The sequence below is a fragment of the Tamandua tetradactyla genome, chromosome 7, assembly GCF_023851605.1.
Source record: "Tamandua tetradactyla isolate mTamTet1 chromosome 7, mTamTet1.pri, whole genome shotgun sequence".
In the NCBI taxonomy this organism is placed as follows: Eukaryota; Metazoa; Chordata; class Mammalia; order Pilosa; family Myrmecophagidae; genus Tamandua; species Tamandua tetradactyla.
Genome location: NC_135333.1, coordinates 64,846,299 through 64,867,062, shown reverse-complemented (window position 1 = coordinate 64,867,062; position 20,764 = coordinate 64,846,299). Strand labels below are relative to the sequence as shown.

The window sequence follows — 20,764 nt, the reverse complement described above, 5'->3', positions numbered from 1 at the left end:
TGTGGATGAACCTTGAGGACATAATGCTGAATGAAATAAATCAGATGTAAAAGGACACCTGCTGTGTGATTTCACTATTATGGCTCTGGTAAAGGTAATCTTAGAGGTTACACTGTGGAATATAGCACACCTAGAAGTTCACAGAAGCTAGAGTTGGGGGACAGGCTACCCAATGAGGTTGAACCTAAATGCAAGGGAACAGATAGAAGTGACAGTAACTAATTAGTGGGATTATAAGTAGCATTGCCATATTGAGGGTGAATATGATAGAAAGGGGATGTAGAGTGCCATGTATCCCACTGATTAAATGTACAACTTTAAAGAAACTCTCGCATGAACTATTTCAAAGTTTTGATATTGGACAAAGAGTCAGTAGTAGAGGGGTAAAGAGGAAACTAAAATTGCATGCTATGACCAATAGTTAACAGGAAGTTATCAACAGTTCCGCAGTACTACTGGGCGCAACTAATTAAGGGGAGGGGCAAGAGATAAGGGGTAGTTTTTTAAAAGTATTTTTATTGAGATATCTTCATGCACCATACAGTCCATCCAAAATACACAATTAGTGGCCCACAATATCATTGCATAGTTGATTCATCATCATGATCATGATCATTTTTAGAACATTTATATCTCTCCAAAAACAGAAAGAAAAAGAAAAAAAGAAAAAAAAATCCATACATCCCATACCCCTTACTCCTCCCTCTCATTGACCTCTAGTATTGCAATATACACATCTTTTTTTACCCCTTATCCCCCCACTATTATTTATTTCTTTTTTGTCCTTATTTTTACTCATCTGTTCATACCTGAGATAAAGGGAGCATCAGCCACAAAGTTTTCACAATCACACAGTACCATTGTAAACACTATATACTTAGGGGGTGCAAAGGTGGTTCAGTGGTAGAATTCTCGCCTGCCATATGGGAGACCCGGGTTCAATTCCTAGTCCATGCACTTCCCCCCAAAACAAACAAGAAAACAAACAAATATTTAACAAATGGTGCTGCAATAATGGGATGCTCACATGGAAAAATAATGAAATGTGAGCCTGCCATACAGCATACCAAAAAAAAAAAAAAAAAAGCAAGCTATATAGTTATACAGTCTTCTTCAAGAATCAAGGCTACTGGAACACAGTTCAATAGTTTCAACTACTTCCCTTCAGCCACTCCAATACACCATAAACTAAAAAGAGAAATCTGTATAATGCATTAGAATAACCTCCAGAATAATTCTCGACTCTCTGAAATCTCTCAGCCACTGAAACTTCATTTTGTCTCAATTCTCTCTTCCCCCTTTTGGTCAAGAAGACTTTCTCATTCCCATGATGCTGGCTCCTGGCTTATCCTGAGAGTTCTGTTCCATGTTGCCAGGGAGATTTACACCCCTGGGAGTCATGTTCCACATAGTGGGGAGGGCAGTGAGTTCACTTCCTGAGTTGGCTTAGAAAGAGAGGCCGTATGTATACAAAAAAGGATGTTCTCTGGAGATGACTCTAAGTCATAATTATAAGTAGGCTTAGCTTCTCCTTTGCAGAAATAAGTTTCATAGGGCTAAGCCCAAAGATTGAAATCTCAGCCTATTGAATTGGTTGTCCCACTAAGGGGTAGTTTTTTAAATATATGTATATTTTATTGAGATATCTTAACACACATACAGTCCATCCAAAGTATACAGTCAATAGCTCACAATATCATCGCATAATTGTGTATTCATCATCATGGTCCTTTTTGGGACATTTACGCCATTCCAGAAAAAGAAATAAAAAGAAAAAAGAAAAAACTCATACATCCCATACCTCTTACCCCACCCTCTCATTACTACTAGTATTTCAATCTACCTAATCTTTTTAACCCCTTATCCCCTTTTTTATTTATTTATTTTTTACCCTTATTTTTTTACTCATCTTCCAGTCCCTGCATAAAAAGAGCCTCAGATATAAGGTTTTCACAATCACATGGTCACCTTGTGAAAGCTGTATAGTTATACAATCATCTTTACAAATTGGGCTGTTGGAATACAGTTCAACAGTTTCACGTACTTCCCCCAGTCACTCCAATACACCATAAACTAAAAAGGAATATCTATATAATGCATAAGAGTAGCCTCCAGGGTAATCTCTCTGTTTGAAATCTCTCAGCCACTGAAACTTTATTTTGTCTCACTTCTCTCTTCCCTAAGGGATAGTTTTGATTTGATATTTGGTGAGGCTGTGCTTGACAGTTCTTTGACATTATGGACAATGAAAATAGTCTAAAATTAAGAGTGCTGCTGATTGTACAACCAAGTGAGGATACTGTAAGATGGTTTGTTTATTTTGGACATTATCCATAATGATATCTAGTAGATGGAGAGAGCTGAAGGGTACAATGTCTGAGAAGCAGAATGGTGAGCTGTGATACATTTATATGATAGAATATGGTGTGGCTACAAAAATGAAGGATGTTGAGAGGCACACAAAGAACTGAATAAAGCCTGGAGACAATGTGTTATGCCAAATAAGCCAGAAACAAACAAGAAAACAAACAAACAAAAAACAAATATGTTAAGTTCTCTTCCAGAAAATACTAATACGAAAGAGACTTGGAGGCTAGATTGTAAGCCCCTATTGTGGCCACACTTAGTCTGAAATCATAAATGTATTTCTAGATTCCAAGATACTGAAGTATATGTGTATCAGCTGCTATTTCCCTGGAACTTTCAGTAATTCTGTGACCCCAAAACCCAGAAAGTTAGCAAAACTACTTTCAATAACAGAAAAAAGAGATCAGGCCTCAATTAGAGATAAAAATGAAGCCAATCAGGCTGGGACTAAGATAAATCAGAATACAGGGTAAAAGATGGTAGCGTATGTACTCTAGATCTTCATCTATTATATGAGCCAAAGGCAGAGAGGTTCAGTATATGTAGAACCTAAATTTTCTGTAACACACGGTCTAAATGAACCTGTATGGATAGCTCTTTTTAACAACTCAAACTCCTGGAGTACAGGACAGGAATGAGGCCTTATAATTCTGTATAGCCTAATGTAATACCTGAATACATCTCAGACTGCAGTGGGCTGGTAATTAAAAAATACTGGTAGAGTCTTTTCAGGGTCTGAAAAAAAATGAAACTATTAAACTTTCCTATCTTGAAAATCCCAGGTGCCCTCCGAACCACTGAGGGCTCCCAAGAAAATAGGCTAAGCCCTTAATTTTGAGCCTTGCACTTATGAATTTTTTTTCTGCAGTGGAGAAGCTAAGACTACCTATAACAAAGCCTAAGAGTTGCTTCCAGGAAACCCCTTTTGTTGCTCAGATGTGGCCTCCCTCTCTTTTTCTAAGCCCAACTCTGCAAGGAGAAGCATTACCCTCCCCTTACGTGTGACATGACATTCAGGGGTAAAAGTCTCCCTGATAATGTGGGACACGACTCCCAGGGATGTCTATCCTGGCATTGTGGGATTGACAATGCCTTCCTGACCAAAATGGGGGGAAAAAGTGTAATAAAATAAGGATCAGTGGCTAACAGAGATCAAATAGAGTCAAGAGGCTGTCCTGGAGGATACTGTTATGCAAGTTTCAGCTAAACAATGCTCATTGCCATGGTTTGCTAAACCCCAGCCAACACCACTCTTGTTGACTTGTGTGTATGTGTGTGTGTGTGTGTGTGTGTGTGCATGTGTATACACATTTAATTTTATTGCAACAAAGCAACTTGTACACTTTTAACATTTAAAATTGAGCATAATTTTTTCCTTCCAGTGAAACAAAAAGAAAATTTAAAAATAAACAGGAACAAAATTACAATAGAGAATATCAATTCCAATTAAGATCCTACAGGTTCTGCTGATTCTCCCATCGAATGGCAGGGCTTAAGTCATCAATAGGAGAGAATTTTATTTTAAAAATGTCATCTTAAACTGCAAGGTTGTCTGTTGAACATCACATTTAAAACATACCAAAGGAGAAGCCATGTTGTCAAAATGCCCATTTAACCCACCTAAACATCTGAAACCCATGCCTTGCTGACCTTTTATAATCTCATTTTTTAAAAGTTTTTTGCTTCTTTTTTTAAACAAGAGAAAGTAGACAGATACATGTTGGTCAATGGATACACAGTGTAATCTCTGAGCCCAATTTACAGAGAAAGGAGGAAAAAGCTAGATTTCTATGCACAACTACACCAGGGCCTAGCATCCTCCAGCTTTCAGCAGAGTGAAGGGAGCAGAAGGTTTTTGTTTTTTCCCACAGAGCACCGTGGTATGTTGATTCCATAAAGTTTTTTGTTGAGACTGGAAGGGATAAAAATAAATTTGGAACAGAAACAGTAGAGATTCTTTTCCCATGTGTTCTAGTTTGCGAGCTGCCGGAATGCAATATACCAGAAACAGAATGGCTATTAAAAGGGGAATTTAATAAGTTGCTAGTTTACAGTTCTAAGGCTGAGAAAATGTCACAATTAAAACAAGTCTATAGAAATGTCCAATCTAAGGCATCCAGGGAAAGATACCTTGGTTCAAGAAGGCCGATGAAGTTCAGGGTTTCTCTCTCAAGTGAGAAGGCACATGGCGAACACAGTCACAGTTTCTCTCTAGCCTGGAAGGGCACATGGCGAGCAGGGCGTCATCTGCTACCTTTCTCTCCTGGCTTCCAGTTTCATGAAGCTCCCTGGGAGGTGTTTATCTTCTTCATCTCCAAAGGTCGCTGGCTTGTGGACTCTCCACTTCATGGTGCTGCAGCATTCTCTGCTCTCTCCGAATCTCCTTTCCAAAATGTTTCCTCTTTTATAGGACTCCAGAAACTTATTAAGGTCCACCCGAAAGAGTGGAGACATGTCGTCACCTAATCCAGTTTAACAACCACTCATGATTAAATCACATCTCCAGGGAGAGGATATGATTACAGTTTCAAACATACAGTACTGAATAGGGATTATTCTGCCTTTATGAAATGGGATTTAGATGAAAACATGGCTTTTCTAGGGGACATACATCCTTTCAAACCAGCACACCATGTATTCTGCACAAGGTATTTTCCCCCAAAATAAGATGAAAATCATGGTGTCAGGAGAGAAAAGAGACCTCAAAAATAGGGCAACTGAGCACAAGAAGGGGGAAAAGAAAAGACTGCAACTTGCTCCCAGGGACTGGAGAAAATTTAGAGAGGAAGGTTGGACTCCATCAGTGTTCTGTTAGTCCTCACCTCCTTCACCCTCCTCTCCTTCCTCCTCCTCCTCCTCCTCCTCTTCCCCTTCATCCTCATCCCCTCTTCATCAACATCTTCCAACCCTCCTCCTTCTCCTTTTCCTCCTTTTCTCCTTCTTCTTCTTCCTGTTCCTCCTCCTCCTCCTCCTCCTCCTCCTCCTCCTCCTTCTCCTCATCTTCTCCTTCCCCTTCTTAATCATCCTTATCAAGAACCACATCGCACTGTAATGGATTTGGCCAAAGACCATCTCTGATGCCCTCTCCTAACTCGTCTGCACCTGCATCAGAATGGTCAGTAAACCAGGTAAAGAAGCTCTCTGGTTCTTCATGCTGCCTCTCCCTGCTGGCTTTATTCTGTATTTGACTTGAACATTTTGTCAAATCCCTTACAGATTTCCATTTGATTTCAGTCAACTTTGAGGATGGCTCACCACTCTCATTCAGATGCAACTCTTTGGAGAGAACTTTATTTTCAAAGTTAGGCTTTTCATCAAAATAAATATCTGTTCTGTAACCTGATTTAATATCTTCAAATTCTGTCACTTCAACTCTTGTCAAATAATGCAGTGCCTCTTCATCCTCCTCTTCAAGCAATGCAGACACTTGTGGATCATTGACTAATATTGTTACCCCAAACTTGGGGATTTTGGCAATAAATTCTGACCACTTCAGAAAGAAAGGCTGGTGGGGTTTATTGTATTTCTGTTCTACTTTCAAAATCTCCTCACTGGCTTGTTCATTAAGTCTGTCTATTTCATTTTGTACTTCAACAATGTGTTCAATCCCTTCCTGCTATTCCTTTTCTTATGTCAAAAGCCATTCAGGGGGGGCGGGCCGCGGTGGCTCAGCGGGCAAGAGTGCTTGCCTGCCATGCAGGAGGACCCCGGTTCGATTCCCGGCCCCAGCCCATGTAAAAAACAAACAAACAAACAAAAAATAATAAAATAAACAAAATACTTTAAAAAAAAATTAAAAAAAAAAAAGCCATTCAGGGGAGTTTGGAATCACATCTTAAGAGGGAGTAGGAAAAAAATCACAAATAGTCAACCCTCTTCTGTTGACCTTTAAAAGCTTGAAGTGAGACTATATAAAACTTTCATGCAGTGTATTTGCTTTCCTGGAACTTATAATTTTCAGAGATTTCCTAGGCCAGATAAATCCTGAAACCCAGAGGTACAAACCTCTCTGAGATTATCAGCTAATTGCATCCTGTGTCCTTTAGTGTCAACATTCCTTCTCAACATGAAAAAGTCAGAACAGGCATTGTCCAAAGATCTCTATAGATTAGAAGTAGGATCAAAGGAGAAGGAGGAGTCATAACAGATAAAATTGTATTTAACAAATGATTATGACTGCTGATTCACTATATTGGTATTTCTTTTAGCCTCCAGTGTTTTGGAGCAGCTAGAAGGAAAAATCTGAACTAGAAGAATGGTAACCCAAAACAAACTCAGAAATCTAGTCTGTAACTACCAGTTGAAGTGTACTTTGAAAGTTATTGCTTTTTCTTTCTTTTCTTTGTATATATGTTATATTTCACGGTAAAAACATTACAGCATCATAAATTGATTCCCATCTTACAGGGTGAGGGCATTGATTGGGAAGGAATGGGATCCTGAAAGTTGGAACAGGGGCAAGTGGGCTGATAAGATGATGGTGGAAACATTGAAACCCTAGATTCTGTGGAGTCTCCTTTGCTAGATAAACCTGTAATGGTCTGCCCTGAACCATCAGCCACTTGGCCTCCAATCTGCCCTGAGAAATAGCCATCCAGCCTCTACCTGAAGAGAGTAAATTTGCTGTGGTTGATAAACCTGTAACTGCCTCCCCTGAGGGAACAGCCCTCACACATGCATGTGAAGAGATTAACCCTGTTTCACCAGATGAAACAGTAATGTTACTTGGCTGAAAGACACTGCTAATTCCTCTCATAATCCACTTCCACCACCTCCATTTTTGTCCAGACCTTTAACTAGACTGAAGTTCCAACAGACACTGAAAGGTGAGGTAAAAAGTGTGACCCAGGTGGACCATGGTGGCTCAGTGGCAAAATTCTTTTTTTTTTTTATTCTAACATTTGTTCTCCCTATTATTTATTTATTTTTAATTCATATGTTTTACTCATCTGTCCATAAGGTAGATAAAGAAGCATCAGACACAAGGTTTTCACAATCACACAGTCACATTGCGAAAGCTGTATCATTATGCAATCATCTTCAAGAAACATGGCTACTGGAACACAGCTCTACATTTTCAGGCACTTCCAGCCTCTCTGTTACACCTTAACTAAAAATGTGGCATCTGTTTAATGTGTAAGAATAGCTCCAGGATAACTTCTCAACTCTATTTGGAATCTCTCATTTTATTTTATCTTATTTTGCTCTTCCTTCTTTTGGTTGAGAAAGTTTTCTCAATCCCTTGGTGCTGAGTCCCAGCTCATTCTAGGATTTCTGTCCCACATTGCCAGGAAGGTCTACACCCCTGGGAGTCATGTCCTATATGGAGAGGGGGAGGGCAGTGAGCTTGCTTGTTGTGTTGGCAGAGAGAGAGAGGCCACATCTGAGCAACAAAAGAGATTCTCTTGGAGGTGACTCTTATACCCCTGTAGGATGGTATAAAACAATGACATTGTGAGTGGCTTAATCTCTGTGTTTCCCTCCAGTCTCATTTCTCCTGCAACTAACTAGTTTCCTTGATGTTGTAATTAAATGGAGTTAAGATGAAAAAAAAAAGAATCAAAGCTACTAGAATACAGTTCAGCAGTTTCAGGTACTTCCCTCTAGTCGCTCCAATGCACCATAAACTAAAAAGAGATATCTGTATGATGTATAAGAACAACCTCCAGGATAATCTTTCGACTCTGTTTGAAATTTTCAGCCACTGAAACTTTGTCTCATTTCTCTCCTCTCCCCCCTTTTTTTGACATTAAAAAAAATATTTTTAATGAGAAAACAACATACAAACACAAACATTCTTAGCATAAAAACATTCCATACATAGTGTACAGTCAATAGCTCACAAAGTTATCACATAGTTGTATATTCCCCACCATGATCAATTTTTAGAACATTTGCATCACTCCAGAAAAAGAAATTTTAAAAAAAGATAAAACTCATACATACCATACCCCTTACTCCCTCCATTGACCACTAGTATTTCCATCTACTCAATATATTTTAACCTTTGTTCCCCATATTATTTGTTTATTTTTTAATTCATATTTTTTACTCATCTGTCCGTACCCTAAATAAAGGGAGCATTAGAAACAAGGTTTTCACAATCACACAGTCATGCTGTAAATGTTACATTTTCATATAATCATCTTCAAGAAACAAGGCTATTGGAACACAGCTCTACAGGTTCAGGTACTTCCCTCTAGCCACTCAAATACACCATAAACTGAAAAGGGATATCTATATAATGCATAAGAATAACCTCCAGGATAACCTCTCAACTCTGTTTGAAATCTCTCATCTCCTCCCCCTTTTGTTTAAGAAGTCTTTCTCAATCCCATGATGCTGGGTCACAGCTCATCCTCAAGACTCATGTCCCACACTACCAGGGAGATTTACACCTCTGGGAGTCATGTCTCACATAAAGGGAAGGACAGTGTGTACACTTGCTTAGTTGATTTAGAGAGGGAGGCCACATGTGAGCAGCAAAAGAGGTTCTCTGGGGGTGGCTCTTAGTCATAATTATAAGTAGATTCAGCTTCTCCTCTGCAGGAATAAATTTCATAGGGTCAAGCCTCAAGATCAAGGGTCAGCCTATTGAATTAGTTGTCCCCACTGCTTATGAGAATATCAGGGATTTCCTTCTTTTCCCCCAGTAGTCTAATGGGACTTTGCAAATACTTTTTTATTCTCTTCCCAAATTACTCTGGGATATATTGGGGCACCACACTATCCTGTCTAAACCAATAGGATCTCACTCCCTATTCAAGATTCCATGTAATTAAGGTGTTCGAATAAACTGACCACACAAGTTAGATTAGACAGTGCTACCAAAAATATAAATTTTGTACCAAATAAACATCTCTTTTGGTTTCACACAGAAGTTGAAGTTTTAAAATACGACCATACCATCCTTTACTTTGTATTCTGATTTACCTTAGTCCTATCCAGATTGACTTCATATCTACAGTTGGGGTCTGATCATTTTCTCAACTTTTTAAACAGGTGCTGAATGGGGTAATGCTGACTTTCATAGCTTCAGAGCTCTAACTCTGCATCTCAGGTGTCACACAAATACCCAAAATTCTAGATTATACACAAACAGTTCAGCATTTAAGAATTTAGAAATAACAGTTATAACACCAGAATAGATGTGACTGCTGTAAGAGCTTACAATCTAGTATTCTTTACAACAGGCCCCAGCCTGATAGCCCATGCTCTCGACTTCAATTCTCCGAGTTTGTATATTATACTTAGTCCCTATGAGTGAGGCATAATAATATTTGTCTTTTTGTTTCTGCCATCTCATTTAACATACAGTCATTCAGTTTCATTCACCTAGTTGCATGTCTCACAACTTCATTCCTTCTTGCAGCTGCTTAGTTGTCTATTGTATCCTCATACCTCTTAATCAATAGGCAAAGAAGGGAATTATGGTACTAACTGGGATGCTAGATACCAATTGTCTAGGAGAAATAGGACTGCAACACTGCAATGGAGGTAGAGAAGAGTTTTCTTGGAATATAGGAGATCCCCTAAGGCATCTCTTAGTACTACCATGCCCTATGATTAATGTCAATGGAAAACTGCAGCAACTGATCCAGGCAGGACTACTAATGGCCCAGATCCTTCAAGAATGAAGGTTTGGATCACCCCATCAGGCAAAGAACCATAGCCAGTGAGGTACTTGCTGAGGGCAAAGGGAACATGAACGAATAGTAGAAGGGAACATGGAATGAGTAGCAGAAGACGGCAGTTATAAATGTGAGCTATGACCACATGACCAGTTACAGAAGGGAGGACAATAGTGATTATAAATATATCTTCCTTATTTTGTTATGAATATGTTTGTGTATATACATAGAGCAAATATTTTTCTTCCTTATCTCTTTATCATAGAACATAGGTTGTGTTAATTTTATGTCATAGTATTTGAGTTATAGGATAGCAAGTTTAAAAGCTATATTACCCAAGGACTTGCACCCTCTTCTGGGGAAAGAGTGTGTTTCTAGCTGTTCTCAGGATAGTTGAATTATGTTAGGTGAGAGTATGGCTGTTACTGTTTTATGTAGAGATTAAGAATGTTTTAAGGAGATTGTCTATGGGTGCCAAGTTGGCAAGGGGTGGTTTGTCATCATTAAGTTCATGTATCAACTTGGCTAGGTGATGATGTCCAGGTTGGATCAAACAAGCCCTGGCCTGATTGTTACTCTGAGGATGTTTTGTGGATCTAAATCATTAGTCAATTGACTGCATCTACAATTAACAATAGAGATTGCCTTCAGCAATGAGAGAAATCACCTCTAACCAACTGAAGGCTTTAAAAGGAGACTGATGATTTCAGCAGTTAGAAGAATTTCTATCTCTACCTCACACAGCCAGCTTCTTTTTGGGAATTCAAAACCTTCTTCAGAGTTCTCAACTCACAGGGCTGGGAGACCAGTTTGTAGTTAAAGTAATCAATTTTTTATTGGTGGACAAAACAACACTGACCCCTCAATTGTCTACCACCCATAAAAGGCACTCTATGATCTCAGGGGAAAAAATTGATCCAAAGGGCAGGTTTAAGGTCTCAAATTTGATACCTAATAACACATATCTTAACTATTCTGATTCTCAACTTAATTTTCATTATACTTACTTCATATATGAAGAAAGAGAGGCTCCAACAGTTTTTAAAGCAAGATATTTTAAAACAAATACAGAATGAAATGAGAATTAACAGATATGAAAAAGAACCAATTAGAAATATTGGAAATTATAGGCATACATTAATTTATTATTATTATTCTTATTGAATAACTTAGGCAAGTGAATTGCCTAAGGACTTATTGCTAGTAAGGGCCAGTCAGTTAGGAGCCAAACTTATGTTGTCTGAGTCTTCAGCATTGTTCTTTGCACATTTTCATCGTACCATGATTGCCATCCCTTAGAAAACACCCACCTCCAGCAGGAGACAAACAGCTCCACTCTCCCTTTATTTTTTACAGAGTACAATAATGGTAGACTCCTCAGAGACCTGTGAAGGGGCCTCGGAATGGGAGACCTTGGGAAGGAGCATCGAGGACTTTATAGAATCATTCCAGAGTGCTGGTCATGTGAGGACATCTCAGACATCAGTCAAGGTGTGGGCACAGAGCTACTGTGCTAGAAGAGTGGTAGGAATTTAAAATCAACAGGCCACTCCTTAGCCCTGTCCATCCACAGCCCAAGGTCTGGAAGCCAGGTCCCTAGCCTGACCTATGTCTTCTCCATATTTCCACCCTGGTCCAACTCCAATCCCCTTCCTACATTCACTCCTCCTCTTCCATTCTCTACCAGGGATCATCAATCTTTTAGGTATCTCCACCCCTCAACTTTCTAGTCTTCTTGAGTCCCTTCTCCTACAGTTGCCGTGGGATATGGTCTTACATAACCTCAAGTTGCTGGAACTTAGAATTGTAAATCGCAAGCTGACAACTCCATTATGCCAGAAGATAACAGCCCTCATCTTCAACTTCCTGACGACAGTGGTAAGAACCCATCCTTCTGGAATGGAGGCTTCAGGGAAAGAAAGGGTCCCAAGTCTAGGGCCAGAAGTTCTCTTCTGGTGGTCACTGACCCTTGGAAACTACATGGAGCCTGAGATATGAATACCCCATGCTTCTAAACGGTTTTCTAGAGCCCATAATTTGTGCCCAAACCTGTCTCAAGAACTGTGACCTTGACAGAAGGGAAGATTCAGTAATGAATTGAAGGGGTGAGAACAGGAGAGGTGAGATGGGAGAGGGGGAAGGATTTGAGGCTCAAATCTTTGTCCTCGTACTGTGTCCTAACTCTCCTCCTAGGATGCTTTTGATAGTCAGCTTTGTTATTGCAATTCAACTAGTCATATCAATCTGTCTATTTTACTATCCTATTTAAGTCTATCTACTCTCTACCCACCCACTTTTAGACTGAAAATGCACATCTACCTATCTATTTGTCCCTATTCTTTTGTATTTTCTTTCCTGGCACTGGATTAATCTGCCAGTTTCTTGGTTAATTACTTACCTCTGAGGTGTTCTTCTTCCAGCTGACCTACTTTCCTCAGCACACCATTCTTCTGACCTAGACCCCTGGCCGATGAGGAACTTTCTCAAGTTGCTTCCACTGTCTGCCACCTTCCTAATTGCTCACTTACTACAAGGAAGCTCTGTGCACTGGAAACATTGGCCTCCTGACCATTATCCCCACCCCAGAACACACAAGTCAGAGGCCTTACAGACTAAGAACTTGTCCACTCCTGTCTCCTTATCCTCTTGCACACGCTAAGAAGATCTTGCCGTTCATTCATGGAAAGTTGTATGTAGAATGGGGTGGGAAGCATAGGTAGGTGAGTTCCTACTGTCTAGAGAGAATCACTTATTCACCAAAGTTCATTCTCAGGGTTAGCTTTGGGACAGAGTTCTTTTTTCTCTTTCCAGAAGCCAGAGGGAGAACTGGAGGAGGCATGCACCATGGTTCTATTGGCTCTGGGTTCCTACTGCCCAGGAATAGCCATCATCAAGTTATGGGACCAAATGCATCAGAACACCCTGCCCCCAAGGAGTCTCCTGCTGGCAGTGGGGGAACTCAGCCTCTCCCAGGGTATGGATCCCTGTGGTGGGAATTAGTCTAAGAAAAGGACAGGGGCAGCAAAGGCTACTATTGGGACTCTGGACTGTCTTTATCCTTCTGACTCTTCTCACCGGACAGCTCACTGTGTCAATCATGGGTGTGGGAGAAAACCAGGATCCCTAAAGGGCTGACAGGAACTCAGAAGGGAGTTCTTGGAGACCAGCACTGACAATAAGTTAGAAATGTATTAAGGCATGGGAGGCTGTGGGGCTGGGGAGAAGACCTAGGCACCAAAATAGAGAGAGAAGGCAAACTAGTAAGCCCCTATTCAACTGTAGTGGGGAGGAGGAAAGGAGGAAGTGGGAGTGCCTTGCTTAAGGAAAGGGTAATAGTGGAGTAGGATGAGGCAGAGGATCTCCATACCCCCTCCCTCCCTGTGGCTGTTGCTGACAGCAGTCTTCCTTGCTCCCTCCATTCCCCTCCCTCAATCATGAGGGGTTAAAAAAAAAGAAACAGTCCAGGGCAAATGACAATACCTGTCCTTTATCTACCACTTGAAGCTGGGGCCAAAGAGAGGCAGGGGGAAGTTAGCTGGCCTTGTGGACATTGGGTTCAGCATGAGTAGGAGTGTGGGTTGGGCCATGCAGCCAGCTCAGCCACAGAAGCAGGAAACTGGTCTCCTGATGTGAGCAAGCATTCTTATGTGTATGTAGGTTCTGACAATGCCTTGCATTTGTATGCCTGCTAACATCCATGATTGAGTTTTATCTTGCCAGCAGCCCTCTGAGGTAGTTAAATCTAGAACTGCCATCCTATTTAACAGTTGAGGAAACTGAAGCCCTAATAAATTAATAGCTTGCTCCCAGTTGCCCAGATGCTTTGGAGGCAGAGCCAGGGTGAGAGCCCAGGCCCTCTGGCCCTGGATCAATAGGGGTTTCTGCACGTGGCTGGAAGGTTCCCCGCCTTGAGATAGGGATATCTTTCTTGCCCTCTCCCTCCCAGGTACGGCCACCTACATTGGTGCCACATGGGAATATATCCTACGTCTTCTGAGGAAGGCCCAGAAGGAGGAGGACAGACTGGCAATATGTCTTGGTGAGGGTCAGGAGGGTCTGATGGGGGTGGCAGGTGGGGAGTGATGACACAGGCAAAGGCCAGGTGCCTCTGAAAGTGGATCCAAAAGGCTGGGGAAGGGACAGGAGATGGCTGAGAGCAGGGCAGGGTGTGAGCAGATACTCTGCTTCATGTGCCTTTTTCTGTGCCTGTTTGTGGCAAGGACCAAGCCTGACGAGGGTGTGTGCAGCCTCAGCTGCTGTCCACGCCCTGCTGGGTGGGCCAGGTGCAGCCAGAAGGAAGGGTGGTTGGGGAGATGCTGAACGGGCTAGGCTCTCCCAGCACAGGACTCAGCGACCATTATAGGGCTGGGCTGGGAAGACCGTGCCATGTGCACATGTCTCCCTTTGGGGGAAGGGAAAGGTGAGGGGCAGCTTCAACTCCTGGGTGCCCTCCTAGTGCTCAGAGGACTGGCCACCAATGCTCGTAAGTGTCTGGATCTGGGCAGTAAGGATGAAGAAAAGATGGACATCCCCCCCGAGTTAGTATCTATCAAAGCCTACCAGACCCTCCGGATCTTCTACAATCGCTGGCCACTAAAGAGCAAGAGCAAGGTGGGAGAGGGAGATGGCCGGGCTGGGGTGGAGGCTGACTCACCAGGCCCTTCTGGAAGGGCACAGGGATCCAGGAGAGGGTTGGGTCTGAAAACACTTCCTTGTCCATTTACTTACTTCTTAACCAGGAAATGGTGCAATTTTCATATGCCGAGTCCCTTCTATTTGCCAGGCACTGTGCTAGGCCCTGCGAATACCAAGAGTGAAGCAAAGCTCTCTGTGGGCTTGGCCTGCCTCCATCACTGAGCTGAGACAAACCAGTTGTGTTCCCCGGGCACAGGTGACGGAGCAAGTTCTGGTTATCATTGGCCACCTCTTTTTCCTCATGCCACCACCCAAACTCAAGAACCAAGTGAACTGGTTAATCCGATGGTTAATGACTTTGATGGCAGAGAAACTGAACTCCTTCTACATTTCCCAGGTGATTGGGGATGGGGGCGAGAAGGCGATTTAACGAGTCCATATTTATTGAGTAGTTAATGGAAGGGTTGGTAAAGCAGCGCCCACAGGCCACATGCAGTCTGATATCTGCTGGAAATTAGGTTTACTGGAACTCAGCCATGCCCAATTCTTTTCTATTTTATCTACATATGTTGATGGTTGCCTTTGTGGCCCATGGGAATTGTTGAGCAGTTGCTACAGAGGCTGTATGACCTGCAAAGCCCAAAATATTTCCTGTGTGGCCCTTTACAGGAAAGTTTGTTGACCCTTGACTTAATGTATTCCATATTTGTTGAGTACCTACTGTATGTCTGGCCAGGAAAATGGAAATGTATAAGCCACTGTGCTGATCTTGGCACTGTCCTCTCTCTGCGAGGGAAGAGTCATTTCTAAGAACCCCAGTTCAGTGTGAAGTGTGCCACCATTACAGATGCCTTACAAATAAGGGGCTGTATAAAGGGCTGTTGGAGAGGAGAGAAAGAAGTGATTAGTTCAAGATGCCATTTGAGTTGGACCTTGAAGAATGAGTGAATATTCTTTGGGCTGACAAAGTTGGGGGAGTGATTCAAGGCAGTGGAAACAGCATGAACAAAGGGCCTTTCCTTTCAGAATCCAGGGGCTGGGACAGTCTTCTGGGGAGATGAGAAGGTCCTTCTGCCAAGGACTGAGCTCGAGGGGCAGAAGAAATACTTCTCATCCCCTGGAAGTGCTCCCATGAATGGAGCATCCTCAGCCCTTCTAGACTGCTGGCCCAGGGGCTAAGATAAGGACACATTTTATGAGGCAGAATTATCAAAGAGCCCATATTGGGTGAACCTTGTATCCAGTGGTTCTCAAACCGAGTTGCTCTGAGTCTGGGATGTGAGGCTCATTTATGCCAATCTGATATACAATTCTAGGGAGTCACAGACCCTCTGGAGTTCAGCTCTGGTTGTTGGATGAACTCGTTCTTTAAGCTGTTGTAATTTACGTCTTACGAGAAAGGAGGATCTAAGAGTCTCTGCCAGATGGTGCAGAGGGCAATAGGTTTCTGGGGAAGGCAGGGCTGAGGAGTGAGCAGGTATTCCTGAGGAAAGGAAAGCAGCAGCCAATGGGTCAGCGTAACCCAGAAGCACTTTGGGTGAACTTTCCAGCTGCCCAGAGGTATAGGTATCAAGATAAACATACAGATCAATGAAGCTGAATAGAGAATCCATAAATAGACCTGAGCATATGCTGTCAATTAATTACAATTTTTTTTAAATTAGGACAATGATAGATTTACAAAAAAGTCATGCAGAAAGTACAGAGTTTCCATATACCTGCTGCTAGGATTCTTCAGGGAATCAGAACTGACAGGATATATATATATATATTAGACGTTATATGTGTATTATAATGTAAATATTATCAGATGTATAGGAATTGGCTCACAAGACTGTGAGGATGAGCAAGTCCAAATCCCACTGGGAAAACAAAAAAGTAGGAATTCCGATGAAGGTTTTTGGTGAATTCCCCAGGAGAAGCTGGCTAGCTGAAGAAGAGATGGAAATTCTCTTTTCTGACTGTTGAAATTAATACTTCTCCTTTTAAGGCCTTCAGCTGAATTGGATGTGACTTCTCTCATTGCTGGAGGCAATCTTCTCAGTAGATTGTAGATGTAATCATCCATAGCTGCAATCAATTTACTGATGATTTAAATGCATAAAATATCCTCACACTAATAATCAGGCCAGGGCTTGCTTGATCAAACAACTGGACACCATAACCTAGTCAAGTTGACACATAAACTTAGCCATCACTCCCCCCCTCAACATACACACACACATTTTCTCCTATTATTGGCATTGCGTTAGTGTGGTGCCTTGTTACAACTGATGGACAATATTATAATTATACCATTAACTATAGTGCATGTATAATTTACATTAGTGTTCACTCTGTATTTAGAAAACAGTCCTATGGGTTTTTAGAAGTTGTTTTTTTCTGTTAACATAAATATACACTAAAATTTGCCATTTTAATCACTTTCAAATATACAATTCAGTGGTGTTAACTGCATTCACAATGTTGTGCTACCATCACCACCATCCATTACCAAAACTTTTCCGTCACTCCAACCAGAAACTCTGTATCCACTACATTCCTCACAGCAGCCTCTGCTGCTGGTAACCTGTATTCTAATTTCTTATGTGAATTTACATATTCTACTGCCTATTCATTTTTGACAAAGGTGCAAAGACAATTCTTTGGAGAAAGATAGTCTAGTGAACAAATGGTGCTGAGATATTTGGATAGCCATTTGCAAAAAGATGAACTTTGATCCATATTTCACACCATATATAAAAACTTAAAATGGATGATACACATAAATGTAAACCCTAAAACTATGAAAGTTCTAGATGAAAAATTGGAAGAACTTTATGTGAACTTGGGTTAGACAAAGATGTCTTAGCTCTAACACTAGAAAATGCAATCCATGGAAGAAAAAAATGTGTAAATTGGACTTCTTTTGCTCTTTGAAAGATACTGCCAAGAGAATAAAAAGGAAAGCCTCAGACCAAGAGACAGTGTTTGCAAATCACATATATATCCAGAATATATAAAACATTCTAAAAGCTTGATAAAAACAATCTTTTTTTTGCATGGGCAGGCACCAGAAATAGAACCCAGGTCTCTGGCATGGCAGGCGAGAACTCTGCCTGCTGAGCCACCATGACCCACCCCAAAATAATTTTTAAGATATAGGCAAAAAATTTTGAAAGAATACTTCACCAATGAAAATGTACAGATGGCAAATCAGCACATGAAAAATTTCTAAACATCATTTAGACATTAGTTTAAAATCCGAGTGAGCTATCACTACACATTTATTAGAATGTAAATTGGCTAACCCGCTTTGGAAAACAGTTTGGCAGTTTCTTTAAAAGTTAAGTGACATATCTATAGTGACAGAAGGAAGATCAGTGTTTTCCTGGGAAGGGAAGAGGACTGGGAGGAGAGAAGCAAAGAGACAAGAGGAAATTTTGGAGAGTGATGAGTATGTTCATCATATTAATTGTGTAATGGCTTCATGGGTATATATGCTTATCAAAATGTATTAAATCACACACTTTAAATATGCACAGTTTATTATGTGTCATTTATGCCACAATAAAGCAGTTTTTAAAAGTCTGGTAGAGGGGGGATCCAAGATGGCGGCTTAGTAAGGTACATGCGTCTTAGTTCCTCTGACTCCAAATCAACTAATAGGTGAACAGAAACAGTATAGAACAGCTCCTGGGGCTACGGCAGGGAATGGACACACAGCGTAACCCAGTCTGGACTGGCTAGTCTGACTGCGAGACTCGGCTGCGGTGAGACCCCCGAGCGGCATGCGATTTCCCGAGCAGCCGCAGCTGCGGCGGTCGGAGCTACTTCCTCCCTCCTTCCCGGGCCGGCTGAGAGTATCGGAGAGGCAAGTTTCCCAAGCCGAGGCAGCCGGCGCCCCTCTTTTGCGGGCGGCTTCGAGTCTCGGCTTCGAGTCCGCGGCTACGAGTCTCAGATCAGAGGGCTATCCAAAGTCTGGACTGGCTAGTCTGACTGCGAGACTCGGCTACGGTGAGACCCCCGAGCGGCGTGCGATTTCCCAAGCAGCAGCAGCTGCGGCGGTCGGAGCTACTCCCTCCCTCCTTCCCGGGCCAGCTGAAAGTCTAGGAGAGGCAAGTTTCCCAAGCCGAGGCGGCCGGCGCCCCTCTTTTGCGGGCGGCTACGAGTCTCAGATCAGAGGGCTATCCAAGCCGCAGTGGCCCCCCCCACCCCCGGCAGGAGGCTTCCTGGTCCGGTGGGGAATCCCCCAGGCCCGCTGCAGCCCACGACCAGCCACAGGGTCCCCTCAAGCCGCGGCAGCTGACACCCCCACCACGCACGGCCCCTGAACCAACGGAGAGAATTGGATCTGAAATCCCCAGACCGCGGAGATCGGTGACCGGGGGAGACCCATTCCAAACACTTGAGACAAACGTGTGCCACGTGCGCCACCTACTGGGCAAGATAAGAAAAACAGATCCCAGAGATTTCACAGAAAAATCTTACAACCTTGCTGGGTCCGACACCCAGAGAAATCTGAATAAATGCCCAGATGCCAGCAGCAGAAGATAACTGTCTATGCTCAAAAGATTGAGAATATGGCCCAGTCAAAGGAACAAACCAATAGCTCAAATGAGATACAAGAGCTGAGACAACTAATGCTGAATATACGAACAGAAATGGAAAACCTCTTCAAAAATGAAATCGATAAATTGAGGGAGGACATGAAGAGGACATGGGCTGAACATAAAGAAGAAATAGAAAAACTGAAAAAACAAATCGCAGAACTTATGGAAGTGAAGGATAAAGTAGTAAAGATGGAAAAAATAATGGATACCTACAATGATAGATTTAAAGAGACAGAAGATAGAATTAGTGATTTGGAGGATGGAACATCTGAATTCCAAAAAGAAACAGAAACTATCAGGAAAAGAATGGAAAAATTTGAACAGGGTATCAGGGAACTCAAGGACAATATGAACCGCACAAATATACGTGTTGTGGGTGTCCCAGAAGGAGAAGAGAAGGGAAAAGGAGGAGAAAAACTAATGGAAGAAATTATCACTGAAAATTTCCCAACTCTTATGAAAGACCTAAAATTACAGATCCAAGAAGTGCAGCACACCCCAAAGACAATAGACCCAAAAGGGCGTTCTCCAAGACACTTACTAGTTAGAATGTCAGAGGTCAAAGAGAAAGAGAGGATCTTGAAAGCAGCAAGAGAAAAACAATACATCACATACAAGGGAAACCCAATAAGACTATGTGTAGATTTCTCAGCAGAAACCATGGAAGCTAGAAGACAGTGGGATGATATATTTAAAATACTAAAAGAGAAAAACTGCCAACCAAGACTCCTATATCCAGCAAAATTGTCCTTCGAAAATGAGGGAGAAATTAAAACATTCTCAGACAAAAAGTCACTGAGAGAATTTGTGAGCAAGAGACCAGCTCTGCAAGAAATACTAAAGGGAGCACTAGAGTCAGATACAAAAAGACAGAAGAGAGAGGTATGGAGAAGAGTGTAGAAAGAAGGAAAGTCAGATATGATATATATAATACAAAAGCCAAAATGGTAGAGGAAAATATTATCCAAACAGTAATAACACTAAATGTCAATGGACTGAATTCCCCAATCAAAAGACATAGATTGGCAGAATGGATTAAAAAACAGGATCCTTCTATATGCTGTCTACAGGAAACACATCTTAGACCCAAAGATAAACATAGGTTGAAAGTGAAAGGTTGGGAAAAGATATTTCATGCAAATAACAACCAGAAAAGAGCAGGAGTGGCTATACTAATATCCAACAAATTAGACTTCAAATGTAAAACAGTTAAAAGAGACAAAGAAGGACACTATATACTAATAAAAGGAACAATTAAACAAGAAGACATAACAATCATAAATATTTACGCACCGAACCAGAATGCCCCAAAATACGTGAGGAATACACTGCAAACACTGAAAAGGGAAATAGACTCATATACCATAATAGTTGGAGACTTCAATTCACCACTCTCATCAATGGACAGAACATCTAGACAGAGGATCCATAAAGAAATAGAGAATCTGAATATTACTATAAATGAGCTAGACTTAACAGACATTTATAGGACATTACATCCCACAACAGCAGCATACACCTTTTTCTCAAGTGCTCATG

At 41.6% G+C, this 20,764-nt stretch overlaps 1 protein-coding gene and 1 pseudogene across 10 annotated transcripts in view; one reads left to right on the top strand and one right to left on the bottom strand.

Moving 5' to 3' along the window:
* The window catches only part of LOC143691340 (maestro heat-like repeat-containing protein family member 1), a 180,858-nt gene that overhangs the window by 78,743 nt on the left and 81,351 nt on the right, over positions 1 to 20,764 (top strand). For all 10 annotated transcript variants that reach the window (XM_077169664.1, XM_077169668.1, XM_077169667.1 and 7 more), the window contains 6 exons: positions 11,355 to 11,489; positions 11,754 to 11,876; positions 12,810 to 12,972; positions 13,945 to 14,037; positions 14,455 to 14,609; positions 14,890 to 15,030. In XM_077169664.1, the coding sequence (XP_077025779.1) occupies positions 11,364 to 11,489; positions 11,754 to 11,876; positions 12,810 to 12,972; positions 13,945 to 14,037; positions 14,455 to 14,609; positions 14,890 to 15,030 (801 nt within the window). In that variant the 5' untranslated portion in view covers positions 11,355 to 11,363. The remainder of the gene's footprint in view (positions 1 to 11,354; positions 11,490 to 11,753; positions 11,877 to 12,809; positions 12,973 to 13,944; positions 14,038 to 14,454; positions 14,610 to 14,889; positions 15,031 to 20,764) is intronic.
* On the bottom strand, positions 5,179 to 6,063 carry LOC143690473 (protein SET-like; annotated as a pseudogene).